The 14,399-nt window shown below is 45.9% G+C and overlaps 1 protein-coding gene and 1 long non-coding RNA gene across 8 annotated transcripts in view; one reads left to right on the top strand and one right to left on the bottom strand.

Moving 5' to 3' along the window:
- The window catches only part of LOC110554859 (uncharacterized), a 40,056-nt gene extending 30,485 nt beyond the window's left edge, over window positions 1–9,571 (top strand). For 2 of the 5 annotated variants that reach the window (XR_002476801.2, XR_009587969.1), the window contains exons 3-5: window positions 2,463–2,699; window positions 4,946–5,071; window positions 8,139–9,568. This is a non-coding gene — a long non-coding RNA (uncharacterized LOC110554859). Of the gene's footprint in view, window positions 1–2,462; window positions 2,700–4,945; window positions 5,072–8,138 lie in introns of all 5 variants that reach the window. The other 3 variants (XR_002476802.2, XR_009587968.1, XR_009587970.1) reach the window with 3 other exon arrangements.
- Window positions 1–12,095, bottom strand: part of LOC110554857 (solute carrier family 22 member 2) — a 32,818-nt gene extending 20,723 nt beyond the window's left edge. The window contains exons 1-3 of one of the 3 annotated variants that reach the window (XM_021647736.2): window positions 11,405–12,095; window positions 9,315–9,418; window positions 2,058–2,212 (exon numbers count right to left, since the gene is read on the bottom strand). In XM_021647736.2, the coding sequence (XP_021503411.1) occupies window positions 2,058–2,212; window positions 9,315–9,418; window positions 11,405–11,818 (673 nt within the window). In that variant the 5' untranslated portion in view covers window positions 11,819–12,095. The remainder of the gene's footprint in view (window positions 1–2,057; window positions 2,213–9,314; window positions 9,419–11,404) is intronic. The other 2 variants (XM_021647735.2, XM_021647734.2) reach the window with 2 other exon arrangements.
- Between the last annotated feature and the right edge of the window lie 2,304 nt (window positions 12,096–14,399).

Genomic DNA, 14,399 nt, shown 5'->3' with positions numbered 1-14,399 from the left:
TAGGGGATCTGAACCCTCTTCTGGCCTCGATGCGTACCTGCTCATGTGTGGCACATATACATGCACACACATAAATAAAAATGAAACAATACTTTTAAATTTTCAGTGATGAATGTAACCATATTTCACACAAAAATCAGGCAGCAATACTCAAGGCATGAATAAAAAACTGAATTAAAAAACATAGATGTTTCATATATAAATGAACACTTACATGCAAGTTGTCTTATAGAGATAAACACTTTGTAATTATGTTTATTCGTGTAACAGACTTAAAAACCCTGTGAAAGGCAGGAATCAGCTAATACTAGCTTGCCAAAGTATTCATTCAAAATTTATTAAAAACTTTGCAAATTAGTTGTTAAATACATGTCTATTTGAAACCTTCATGGCGGGAGTAGTTGAGGCCTTGAAAGTAGAAAACACACAACTGAGGACTTGTTATATCCTTTGAGAAGCAAGTTACCAGCCACCATTGCCCACGGGGGAATACTCGGTCTTGTTTATGGCCCCATGTCTGCATCTCGAAAGACATGTGAGGTCTGTATGGGGGAGTGAGGAGATAAGTTGTTTTCATGTGACAGATACACTGAAATTGGAATGTCACATGTCCCATGGTCTTTGCTTTAAATGTCTCACAAACCTGTTTTCCCAAACTATTTTAACTATTTCTAATACAACACACGTACCTGCTAAACCTATTTCTATAAGTAACTGGAAACCATCTGAAAATATTTTAAAATGGCTGCTTTAATGAAGTAAAATGGTACTTGTGTTCAGCAAATACAAGTGTCTGTCTTTTACAGTGGCTGGGGTCCTGGGTGGGGTGGGGAGAAAGTTTCAAGGTGGGCATCAAGGCCTCCACATTCACAGAGACTTTGAAAGAAATGTAAGAGGCTGAGATTTATGACAAAATATACGTCTGTATAATTGATTTCTATACAGTATGTTCTAGAAACCAAATTATTGGCTGAATAGCTCCATGCTAGCCAGTGAAACTATGAATAGCTTCATTCACCAACCATTTATTTGTCTTTTCTGGGTGGACTAATGTTCTCTTTCTGCCTTGAAATTCCCCCAGATTCATGTTACCAGGTAAAATTATATAAGCACATATTCTGTTTACTTCTTGTACGACCAAAACTTCAGTATTATTCCCTTAATTCCAAAGAGCTTTTTTTTTTTTCAAGTGTAGCCAAAGGGATATGATCATGAGGATTTCCAAGATCCAACCAGCTGCCAGATAGCTGCCGTGCTGTAGGATTAAGCACGCTTTTGTACCTCAAGGTCCTTAACTGTAACTCTGGTTACTAGTGAGTAAACTACAGCCCAGATCTTACAGCTCACGCTCCACTTTTCTGTTGCTCCAGGACCACAGCTTATAGTACAGTGCTGCCCACAGTCAAGGTGGGTCTTCCTACCTCAGCCTAATATAGATAACCCCTCAAAGACCTGTCCCCTGGGTCATTTGAGATCTTGCTGAATAACCAAGGTCCACCACTATGCTTGTGTTCTCAGCTTCCTCATGTGTAAATCCAACGGTTTATTAGGACAGGTAAAGCACAGTGAAAATTCTCTCACACACCAGCACATCTCTGATCTTGGAACTTCTGTCTGAATAGGGTTGGTATGCTTTACTTTCTCTCCATATAGCACCACAGAGTTCAGAAACCAAATATTCCCCCAAAAGCTAACTAGGACTCTGGCTGGTGTGGTAATTTTGCTTTTGAAAATTTTTTTTTCGTATGAGGAACATAGAGTGAATTGATTGAGTGCTTTAAAAAAATTCTTTTTTGTGTGTTTGTGGGGGTGTGGTTCAGGACAGGGTTTCTTTGTGTAGACCTGGCTGTCCTGGAACTTGCTCTGTAGACCAGGCTGGCCTTAAACTCAGAGATCTGCCTGTCTCTGCCTCTCGAATGCTGGGATTAAAGGCCCGTGCCACGGCTGCCTGGCTAAAACATTCTTTAGGTACAGAATAAAAGTCATTGTCTTTCCAACTAGGTTCCACCTTACTAAGAGTCCCTGTGTGCTCCCAACAGCTCCCCAAACCTTCTTACTCAGGATGTAGCCAATTAACCAGCCTGCTTTGCTGACCAGGCCCTGGAGCAAGCGAAACACCAGCATCCAGGTGTAGTTGGGGGAAATCGCCATGAGAACCCCAGAAATGGCATTGATGAGGATGGTAACCAAGAGGCAGAACTTCCGGCCAAACCTATAGAGAAGAACCGGGAAAGGGTGTGGAATTAGTTGGTGTATCCATTATGTCTCCTTGTGCTGTGACAGAACCCCTGGTAAAAGCAGCTTTTGGATGAAAGAAAGGGCTTATTTTGGCTCAGGGTTTTAGGGTATAGCTCATCATAGAAAGGGCCGTCAGGGCAAGGAGCTGGAGGCCTCTTGCATCTATAATGAGGAAGCAGAGAGCCAGGAAGCTGGTGTTTAGCTCACTTTCTCCTTTCATCCAGCCAGGACCCCAGCTCATAGAATTGGTGATGTCCAGAATGAAGATGGGTCCTCCCTCCTCAGTGAACTTCCTCTATACAACCCCTTACAGGCACAGCCAGACTTTTGTCTTCTAGCTGATTCTAGATCCCAACAAATTGCCAACATCGTCCATCACAGCTGGATTCATGGACACTGGAGAAGATTCACAGACATTTTAAAGATGGCATCACAATCTGAGGCTAGTTCTGCATTCGATTGTAAGTAATACGAATCTGACTTTAGGTTATACCTATCTATTTCTTGTATCCTATCAGCTCTTACTTCAGGTGTCATCGTGATGACATTAGATGTATGGGCATCTAGAATTGTCTTTTTCTCTTGATTAACTGGCTACGTTTTCATTATTAATAGACTTATTTGATCCCCAATAGTGTGTTTCCTAAAATACAATTGAAGATTTACTTCCCACATAAAAAAAAGAAGTGTGGATGATACCTCCTCTCAACACACACACACACACACACACACATACACACACACACACACATGTGCACACACACGCACACAAAGATCCTTGGCTTCAGTTCTGTTTAGTAACCTTTGTGAGGCTACACAAATAAACTTAAAGCTCACCGAGCGCCCTTCACCCAGGTACAGTGGCTCTTCTTTTGGGAAAAGTTTTCGCTTTCTAGACCATCCAGGAATGGATGCCCTTTTCATAAGTCTGAGCTGCAGGCTTGGTGCCAAGTCCCAGCCAACCGCCTGTCTAAGAAAGCTTCCACTTTGGTTTCCCATAGTTATCATTCTGTTTGTTATGAAGTGTCTTCCATTTTTTTTATTTGAAGAACTTAGATTTCATCAGTCTGGGATGGGGAGAATTGTCCAAGAATACAGATTCCTGGTGACTGGAGTCCAATCATGCCTCAGCACTTACTTGTGGTGTTGGATAAGTTAGTCAACATTAACAAATTTCTTCACATTGAAAAAAAAAAAAAACCCTAACTGACTATCTGGAAAGGGGATTCCATAAGGTATTGGATTTAGAGAGCTGAGGACTTTGTCCTCCTTGCCCATAATGGTGTGTTACTGTTTGTTCCCCAAAGACTCATGTATTAAGAACTTGGTCCTCACTGTGGTAATGTTGGGAATGAATGAATTCTAAAGAGGTGAAGCCTGACTGGGGACACTGCCCAGTGTCAGAAGGAAATAAAGTGGTGCTCTGGGGTCCTCAATTAGTTCTTTGTACGTTTTTGTGTGTTTATATGTGTATGTGTGCTTGCATGTGTGTGTGTGTGCACATGTGTCTAAACCAGAGGCCGACCTCAGACATCATTCCTCAGGTGCTATTGGCCTTGCTTTTTGAGATAGGGCCTCTCCCTAGCCTGGAACTCACTGAGTAGGCGAGGCTGGCTTTCCAACCATTGAACCCCAGGGTTTCTGCCTCCCCAGTGTTGGAATCCAAGGATGCACAAACGTGCTTGCTTGCTTGTTTGTTTAATGTGTATGAGCGTTTTACCTGCATGTGTGTCTGTGTCATATGCATGCCTGGGTGCCCACAGAGGCCCTAAGAGGTCATTGCATCCCCTAGAACCGGAGTTATAGATGGCTGTGAGCCTCCTTGTGGGTGCTGGGTATTGAACCTGGGTCCTCTGCAAGAGCAAAAAGCTCTTAACTGCTGATTCACCTCTCCAGTCTTCCCCACATTTCTTCTTAATGTGTTTTGGGGATAGAATTCAGACCCTCATGCTTGTGGCAAACACTTTTTCTACTGTCTCTCTAACCTCTGAAGTGGATCTTAAGAGAGTGAGTTGTTATGAGTGAGCCTGGCATTCTGGACCTTGTGATGTGATTTTTTTTTCTCCTGCACATGATCCTTTACCATACTGTCACCTGCTGAGGCAGCCTAACCACAGCTGAGCCAATGTCATCCCCTTGGCCATCCAGAACTGTGAGCTAACTAACACCACTTCCTTTCCAAAGCTGCTCAGCCAAAGATCACACCTGAGTGACAGAAAACAGCTGGCTCTCAGAGAGCAGACTGGGGGATCTGTCACTTCCAGCCACGCCTTCCTAATTGTGTTCGAAAAGGTAACTATTTCACTGTAATTGATTGTAGAAGACAATGTTATCTACTATATGTATGTTTTGTTTAACTGAAGTCAGGGTTACATGTGCCATTGGTAATTCAATATTTGGTAGCTGCTGCTTCTATTATTATACAGCTGTATTCTAGGGAGCAGTTCAAATATTAACTAACCATCTGAAAATGATCCATGACATTATTAATAATTTTCCTAGGATGTTAATGTTTTTGGTCTGAAATTTAAAGTTCAAGTTGTCTCTTTAGTCATTAGTGTAAACTACTCAACTGAAAATTTCTTCAACCGCGTCACTTCCAAGTTCTCTGCCAGCATCTGCAGGTAACACTGAAGCCTTTAGTGCCAAGCTTACCACAGGGATGGTTCACTAATTTTTTTAAATGTTTCTTCCTGTTTTTTTCCAGTCAGGCTTCTCTAACCTTCTGATACTGTGACACAGCAATGCCAGCTACCAAGTTTATGCTCAAGAACCAAGAAATGAAGATTTAAAAAAAAATTGTATTGTAGAGGCTGAGGAGATGGCTCAGAGGGTGAGGTTCATTTTGGATGTCCAGCATCTACACAAAAAGCCAGGTGTGGTGGCATTTGCTGGGAGGCACAGACAGGTGATCCCCAGGACTTTCTGGCTACCCAGTCTAGTTGAAACAGCAAGCCCCAGGTTCAGGGAGAGACCCTGCCTCAAACAGTAAGACAGAGAGCGATAAAAGGAGATGCCTCATATTGATCTCTGTCTGTCTGTCCCCCATGCACACACACACACAAACACACACAGAAATCTCAGTATTTTAAATAAATTAATGATTCTCTTCTGGACTGCATCCACAACTATCCATGGATGCATGTGGGTTATGGGCCATTGGCAGGGCACACTTATTGCCCTTAGAGTTGAGAGTTTGTGAACATCTCTACTCAGATGGTGATTTCTCAGCACCTACTGTAGGCACTCAGTAAAGCCACAGTAATGTTGCTTTATAGAGGGACAAAACCCTTTGGCTGAAACAGGGAAATGCATTATTGGAGACTCCAGGCAGGGAAGGTAAATCCAAGTTGCCGAGAGAATATGCCTGTCCCATTAAAGAGACAGGGTTTTTGTTTTGTTTTGTTTTGTTTTGTTTTGTCTAAGAAATTGAGAAAGTCTGAGTTAGTAACTTAAGAAACCCCTCCTCCACTACCATAAACACCACAGAGTGATTTAAATTATTTAATGCAAAAACAGAAAGAACCAGAGTAGCTAGGCACCAGTTTGGGGTGTCCTTTAGCTGTCTACTAATCAGTATCGGAATCCGGACCTCCCTCATGGGGGAGGGATGAACAGCATTATTTGGGAGTTTGGTAAAGATGCAGATCCTCAGGTCCATCAAGACTGATGGGTCATAGTCTGACTTATAGCAAAGTCTGGGGTGACGTCTATGTTCATTAATATCTGGGAAGAGGTGCTTCAATCCATCCTGCCTCAGTTTCCTTCCCTGTAAACGATAGGTAGTAAAATCTACTTTACAAGGCTGTCACCATCTTGAGATCAAATGAGGGTGCCTAGTAAAAACACTCCTCCGTGAAGCTGGTGGAGAGTTTGTTTCTGATGATTCTAAACATTTGGTTACAACTGATCACAGCCCAAAGGCTCTTTTTTGAGCTGCTGGGACAGCAGGCCTGGACTCCCAAGAGTAAGAGTTGCAAATGAGTTGTTAAACACAACCCTTATAAAAAATCAAGTGACACACACTTACAATTTAAATAAGTTACATTAAAACAAGGAAAAGCAGGTGTAAAACATCTTACTTCCTACTTGCTTATTACAACTGATCACCCAGCCTCTGAGGTTATCTGCATTTACTGCTCTGCTGTCTCTGGACAACTCTGATGCACTTGTTCCCTCCAGAAAGTTTGCTGTTAAATGCTTGCAAGCATGCCACTAAATACAACACCCGTTATTTCTTATTAGAGTACAATGCTTGGAACGGATGAAAGATTGCGTTTCTGTGTGTCAGGCGACATACAAAAACCCTTCCTCAGGAGTGAAGAAATAAATTAGACATTTTAGGAAACAACTAACTTCAAAATCTATGTCACAAAATTACCCTGGAGAAATTGACTTCCTTCAAGACAATTAATTTTACTTCCTTCCTTCTTTCCTTCCTTTCTTCTTCCTTCCCTTCCTTCCCTTTTCTTCCCTCTTCTCCTTTCCTTTTTCTTCCTTCCTGTTTCTCTCTTTTTCCTTGACTTACTTCATGAAGTCTAAAGCCTGTGGCGGGCATTAAGTGTGTAGAGGGTACATGTGTGTCTTTTGTTCCTTGTTGTGCTTTGTTCTCTTGCATGCGAGTGGGACAGAAGAAGGAGCAATAGCAAAACTCCAGGTAACTTTGGGAAAACTCATTGAAAGCCTCCAGGGAGCAATAGAGCTTTCTAGAGATTGCATGCATAAGAACAGAGTGATGAGCTCACTCGAGGAGGAGGGGAACTGGTGTGCTTGCTCTTGGGCATGCGCTGTGAGGAGGGCTCGGCCCTGCCTCCTTGAGTGGGGTGAGAATCATTAACAGGCTTCTGCAGCTTACTGAGCCAGGCTGTCAGCTGCGTGAGTGATGCTTCTTGGAGATCTGGTGCTAATGTCCACCTCGGTGTACCGAAAAGTGGATGAACCAGGAGCTGTCTGGCCAGCAGCCAGCAAGTGCGGTTGGACCCTGGACCTCTTCATTAATGCCTGTCTTGACTTCTCGGGCAGCCTGCAAATAGCTACCCTCAGTTCTGTGTAATCACAATAAAAACGAATGGCCTACCTCTCCACCTCCCACAGCCAGTCCCGGGAAGATTCTAGCCAGCTGAGGCTGAGCAGACAGTTACAAAGGCGTTGTGACTTTTGGTACAGTGCCTCCGCCTCCATCTATCCTCCCTCCTGCTGCCAAGGAGGCCTCAGGCTCTTGTAAAGTCAGTACATTCTTACGAACCTTTGCAATTTTGATGCCAGCCCGATGTATAATCAAAGAAAGCTGTCTTGCATTTATATTATATTCACAGTAGAGAGATAGTTGGGGAGGCCTGAAAAGCCAGTGAGTACAAGACTCAGTGGCTGTTTATTTCTGAGTCCAGTATATATACTAGGCTGATTGTTTAATACAGCCATTATCAAAAGTTATATACATCTATAATTAAGTTTCATTAAAAACAAGTGCAGTAAGCATGCAACCATATTATTACTTGTGTTATTACACAGTGGTCATGAACCCACTGTGTTTATGTGATTACAGGAACACTATTTCTAGCAACCTCTCTGTATACACATATATATAGTTTATATAAATGTATCATCATTGTATGTATTATGCACACAAATACACTATGCTGTTAGGTGCCTGGCAGTTAGGATGGAACTGCCAGGTCACGGAGTTCAGTGCCTGGCTGCCGGGAAGAACTCTGCACATGGGGGCATTGCGAATATTGTCTCATAGACCCTGATACCTATGTGTTTACCATACTCCTCAAGTCTCACTCCTCTCTCTGCTGAAGACTCCCCTTACTAGCTAATGACCATCTACAGAGGAAAGATGTTTGTATGAAGACCGTCCTTAACTACGTTCTAAGTCTTATCCTTCTACCCAACAGGTAAATGTAGCCATCACTCTTCATCAAAAAGGAAGCATCTCTCTAAAGCCAATGGAGACCATGACTGGACACAATGCAGAGATCAATGGATTATGGCTCACCCAACCCCAGTGAATATGCCTGCAGCACAGCTCAGGCACCTGTGGCTCAGGGAACATCATGGAAGAGGCCTGGGAAGACTGTAAGAGCCAGAGGACCAGAAAGTCTAAAGTATGCTGTGCAACGTAATAAGCCAGAAAGGGGGAAAGCTCACAGGTCCCCACCCCTAGACAAGGAACAACAGGCAGCTAATGACTGCTAAGAGAATGAGAATTAGCCTCTCCCAGGGCGAGCTCCCTGACTGGTCATCCTGGTCAGCCCTGAAACCATATACGCACTACGAAAGCAGGCACAGCAGGTTGTATTTATATATTTGTTCATATATGTGTGCTGCGTGTTACAATGCCAGTCAAAGAAAAAGAGGCTATCAGTTTGAGAGTTGGGGGGACATTGGAGAGATTGGAGGGAGGAAAGGGAAGGGTGATGAAATGAGATTTGAATTAAAAAGGTAAAAAGAGTAAAATGCACTAAATATGATTTTTTTTTTAAAAAAAGCTCTTTTGTGCAGTGAGCAGGAGTCCACAATGGTGGGCAACCAGAGCCAGGGGCCACAGCTTGGCCAGTAGAGAGACTGAGGATAGATAGACAGAGGCAGAGAGCCTGGAGAAGGGGCTTGGGATATATGAGAATAGCCAGTCAGTATGGCTGAGGCTCACAGCTCCTGTAGGCTCCCAACCACATGGGGGACAGTGAGGCTGAAGAATAGACTGAGAGTCACAAGATGGATTAAACCATTTGTTGCCTCCTGTTCTAGCCCTGAACTGGTGGATAGCATCTTCCCCCCACCAAAAAAAAAACAAACCAAAAAACAAAAACAAACAAACAAACAAACAAAAACCTCCCTGGTGATTGAATCCTCCTTCCCTGACTTCCAGAGGATCTGAGAGTAAAACCTGAGTCATTATTATCAAAGCAGCTGGAAACGATTCAAGGTTGTGAAAGCAGCCACCATTAATGCGGGTGGGAGTGAGTGGTCTGTCCGAGCGTTTGGGGCAGAGGATTCGTGCAGGGGAGGTGAGCCCAAGTGCTGTCCGAACCTGTCGGTTATTTAAAAAGCCCCGCAGGTGTTTCACCTACCTGTCTGCTAAGTAGCCAATCCCCACAGCGCCGATGAAAAAGCCCACATTCACCACCGCCTGAAAGAGGTCCAGCATCCAGGAGTGAGCACAAACCAGGTTAAACTGTCCAGATGTGGGGTGTAGGCCGAGCCGGGGCAGAGGAAGGGCACAGGGAGAGAGGAAGAAAATGCTGTTAGAATCTCCTTAGACACGGTTGAGCTCAGCTCTCTGAATGGTCCTAACTGGGAGTTCCTGGGAGCCCAGGGGTCCAGTTGATTAGTGTGTGGTATTTCTTGAACTTCGTGCCAATAACCCAGCTGTTTCCCAACCCATAGTAATTCTCTCTTCTCTGCCAAAAGATTGTTTTTCTGGAATCCATTTAGCATTCCATCTGGCATGAGTCTGGCATTTGGTGAAAGCATCGGCTCTATCGGCTGAAAGCAGGTAGTGACTTAAACCACTCATCTTCTCCCTTCTCTTCAGAAGACGCAGATGTGAGAGGAGGCAGACACTTGTTATACCTGTACAGCTAGCGGAAAAGTGAGTGTTGAACATCTCTTAGCTGTCTTTTTTTTTTAAACAATAGGGGCATTCGAGGTGTCCTGCCATTGGTGGTTACATCCGGTTTGCTTGGAAGGTGGGTGGAGAGTGAACTGTGATCACCTCGCGCATGGAGACGGTCTTCTAACACTCAGCCTCTCATCTTTTATTCTGCACTCTGGTGCAAAACCAAGTTCTTCTGCTCTGGCCTCAATTTCCTGACCTCTGGGGAAAGGGATGTGGCGAGGCACTCTATAGAGCTGTTTTAGAGGGTTAGGGCGTCCGTTCCGGGAGCCCTGACATGGCGTGAAGTCCGTTTCAGCCCCCCCCCCACCCATTAGGCTCTTCCACTAAAGGTCACAGGACCAGGCAGACCTTTCCAACTAGCCGCTTAACAGCTTCCTCTGTGCTGGCAGGGCAATTCCACAGGAAGTTTCCATGCTTGCTTCGCTCCTCATGGAATGAGGCTGCGCAGGTAGATCACATGTATGTGTATGTATTTGTGTGAATGTGAGTGTTCATGTGTGCATAGGTGTGTGTACACGAGCCTGGGGTGGGGGGCAGAGCAGCCCTGCTCCTGATTTTTCAAGAGACAACCTTACTTTTGTTTTTTTCTTGAGATAGTGTCTCTCATTGGCCTGAACCTGGCCACCTAGGTCCAGCTGGCCAGATAGCAAGCCTCTGGAACCCACCCACCTTTGCTCCCCTGGGTGCAGGAAGTAGAATCACGTGCCCACACCTGGTTGTTTTTTTTTTTTTTTTTTTTAACCCCCTGTGAGTTCTGGAGACTGAACTCAGGCTCTCCTGCTTACGAGGCAGGCGTTTTACCCACTGAGCCGTACCCTCGGCCCACGCCTGCATTTTTTTGTTTTAAAACACTTACACTATCACGGGATGCGTGTGGTGTGTATGATGTATGTGAGTAGGTGTGCACATGTTACTGCACGCATGTGGAAGTCGGAGGACAGCTTTGTGGAGTTGGTTCTCTCCATCTGCTTGACATGGGTTCTGGGGTTGAGCTCACGTTGTCAGGTTTGCATGGCAAGTGCTTTGACCCTCTAAGCCATCTCGCCTGCCCCCCTTCCCCAGTGACTATGCTTTTTAATAAAAATAATTGTGTCATGGTCTAAGCCTTAGCCCCAAAGTTTCCTGTGGGCATTTTGGCCGTACTATAGAGGAACAAATCTCTCTGGAGAAAAGGATGTTTTATAATATTTAAAATACCCCTTAGCAGAGCATACTCTGAGGGAGGGTCACACTCTTTCTGGTGACACTTGTGTGTAGTAGAAGGGCTCCTGGCAATGTTTTGGGGGCGTCCCATTGTGTACTAGCTTGTTGCTCACTGCTGAGATCTGCACATACCAGAACTGTCAGCAGGGCCTGTTCTCATTTAACTACCTCAGGCAAGTGAGAGGCTGCAGATTTCTACCAGGAAACTAGGATTCTACAAGGGTCCAGAAAGCATGTCTGGGCAAGCGTAAGAACCATGCATTTCCTAGTTCTTCCTAAAGACAAACTCAATTATTTACTTTTTTTTTTCTTTGAACCCTGATTCCTGAGCTCACTTACCTCAGTGACGATGGAGGAGCCAGGAGTGTCGTAGACCCAGCCATGCTGGCAGGGGCTCAGAGGCAAGCGGCTCCTGTTGGCAGTCAGGCTGGACAGGGGGTCCACACAGTCAAGGGTGCTCTGGTTCCAGTCCACCTCATACTGCATGCACTGGCTGAGGAAGGAGGCGGCGTCCGCAGACCCCAGGCCCGGCACGGTGTAGTTGAGCTCCTCTGCCAGACTCCAGCCACATCGCTGGCTCAGCTCGGCCACCCCGGGGCTCCAGCAGCGGTGCTCAGGGGTGAAGCCCAGGAAGACGATGCCCACGTAGATGGGGGTGAAGGCACCAGAGAGCAGAGCTAAGAGGAGAAATGTCTGCTTCTGGAAAAGGTGGAATTCCCCTATGTGTTCTAGTATATCATCCACAGTCAGCATGGTTCCTGGAGGCAGCGGGTCCTGAGGCTTCACCTGCCGAGCTCCAAATGCTGCTAAAGGCGGCTGCGGTCAGCTCGGGACGACTCTTGACCGAGAGTCAAAGGGTGAGCATTAGTTTATTTAGAGAGGGACCAGCCTTCAGGTCAGACTTTCCTTGGGCAGGCCAACTTCCAACCGTCCCTCTCCAGTGGGGGAAGACCTGGCTGTCCGGAAATGCCCAGAGCAGGCCCTGGAGTGTGAAGTGTTTATTGTAGCCTCATTCTCTGTGAGCTCGTCTCTGCCTCACACCAGTACTACAAACAATCCTTTCTCTGTATCCCACGGGGAGAAATCTGAATCCCTTAACATATCACAGCTGGTTAATCTTTCTCCAGCACATTAAGTGGCCAGAAAATTAATACATCCTTATGTCACCTCCACAGCCAGCCTCTCCTGCAAGGTGTGACAGAGACAGCACATGCATTTGGTTGCACATGCACCAGGGTCTGGGGTCACCTCCAAGCTCCTTGCATGTTCTCCTGGATCCTTTTGTAAGCAATGGACTTGAGCGACATGCTGTGGCAGCTTGCTCTGATTTCTCTTGGGCTGGATCATTCTGACTTTTCAAAGGGTTCACTCCAATTTGGCATTCTTGTCTCTCAATCCTAATATGTCCCTCCTCTTGACACACACACACACACACACACACACACACACACACACGTCAAATGTAGGGCATGGGTGTAATGGGTGTATTTGTTCTATTGTCATTTTGTTGTTGTTCTAGGTTGTTCCATCTGCATCAGTAACTCTAACATAGGGATGTTCCTTTAGGATGCCAATAGCAGCATCCAAATGCCAGGGAAATAGGCAGTCTCTCTCTCCTACTGGAAAGAAAGATCCCAGGGCACTGTGATGCTGCCAAGCAAAGCCTAGAAGGGTGGCCTGCTGAAAACCTACCTGCATGATAAAACAGGAGTGTAACCTCTGTCTTTCTGTCTGTCTTTCCCTGCTTCTCTTCTGTGTGCTCCTTTTCTCTCACTTTTTCCCTCTTTCTGCTGTCCTGCCTTCCTTCTCTTACTCACCCCCTCCACTTGGTGGTTATAACAGCTCAACCCAAAGGCAGTGACCCAGAGTGGTCTCCCTCCTCCTTGCAGCTTCTGGCTTCTCCCTCCTCCCTGCAGCTGCTGGCTGGACCCTGGCCAGGGTGTTCGTGGCTGCCTCCAATGGCCTGCTCTGGCTCCCAGAGCTGCTCCACGGCTTGGGCCCCTACAGCCTCTTGGCCATCTGCTGAGTGAGTGGGTTCAGAGCCATTTAGGGATTTCCTCAGTCATGTCCGGACATCCTAAGTGACTACGTCAGAAGCTGAGGCCACATCTATTATTCATTGGGCAGGCCGTGGGAGTGGGCTAGTGAAAAAGCAACTATGATTGTCAAGCCTCCCTCTGCATCCAGGGACCAGACATGGTCCTGGCCGCCTCCTACTAGAAAATTCACAAGCACTCGCACCTGTGATTGACTCATGGGTAGCGTCCATATCAGGACGCCAGATCTTCACGCCCGTGAGCAAGAGGCCTCCAGGTGAGAGTCACGGAGAGCATCCCATGCCAAGGAACGATGTTGAAATTCATCTTGAACTAGAAAAAACGATCAGATAAGGCAAAGGAGAGTGCCCAGATCTCTTACAGCATTGGTTCCACTGTCACTTGACACGTTCCCATTGAGAGATTAACACAGAAATGAAGCCCAGAGCTGAGCAGCTGTAAAATTAATTCTATTAGGTGCTGACTAGAGGACAGCAGGGCCATATAGGCAAGCAAGCAGTTCCGTGCTGCCTCGTGGGAGAAGCCGCAGCCTGGAACTGTCTCAGGGCTGGGCACCGTAATGTGGACATCCGTGTTCCCATCGCTTTATTTATGTTCACATTCATAAACATGACCACAGGGCAGTCTGGGATGCTGATCATTTAATCCATACAGACAGATAATTTATTGTAATTAATGGTAGAAGTTTTTCTTAATCTTTTATCAGGTTGTCCCCAGGTTTCTGCTTTGTGTTCAGTACTTCAGCTGACGGCCTGCAGTCACCTCAACCTTGATTTCCCCAGGTTCTCCATACCAGGGGGCAGGGTTGGCCAAAGAGGGAAGTTAGGTCAGGCCACTGGCACTTTAGAGACTAAAGGGAAGAGCAGAGAGAGGAGGGCTTGGGGTCACTTGTCACTCAAGATGGTTTCAGGAAATGGTGTCTGATATCTGGCGTCAATGCATCCCTTAGCCAAACGGAGTCAACCAGGATGATGGAAGCGGATGGCCTCGCAGCGACAGACGCTGTGTATTGTCAGCGCAGTAAACAGGGTTGACCCTGTTTAACCAAGCAGGGTCAGGAAGGACGCAGTAGTCCAGCTTGGCCCTCACATGTCACCAGGTGCTCTTCAGTTTCCCAGTAAACTTGGTGATTATGCCCAACTCAGCAGGTTGGCTTACACATCAGCAGACATTCTAGCCCACACTCTGACCTTCCTTCTTTTAGTCCTCTCTTTTCCTGCCCAACCCTATTCCTATTTTGTTTTCCTCCTCATCACCTGCCCCACCCCTTCAGGATT

The sequence above is a fragment of the Meriones unguiculatus genome, chromosome 20, assembly GCF_030254825.1.
Source record: "Meriones unguiculatus strain TT.TT164.6M chromosome 20, Bangor_MerUng_6.1, whole genome shotgun sequence".
Classification (NCBI taxonomy): Eukaryota; Metazoa; Chordata; class Mammalia; order Rodentia; family Muridae; genus Meriones; species Meriones unguiculatus.
The sequence above is the reverse complement of the archived record's forward strand: the minus strand, read 5'-3'. Positions and strand labels throughout refer to the sequence as shown.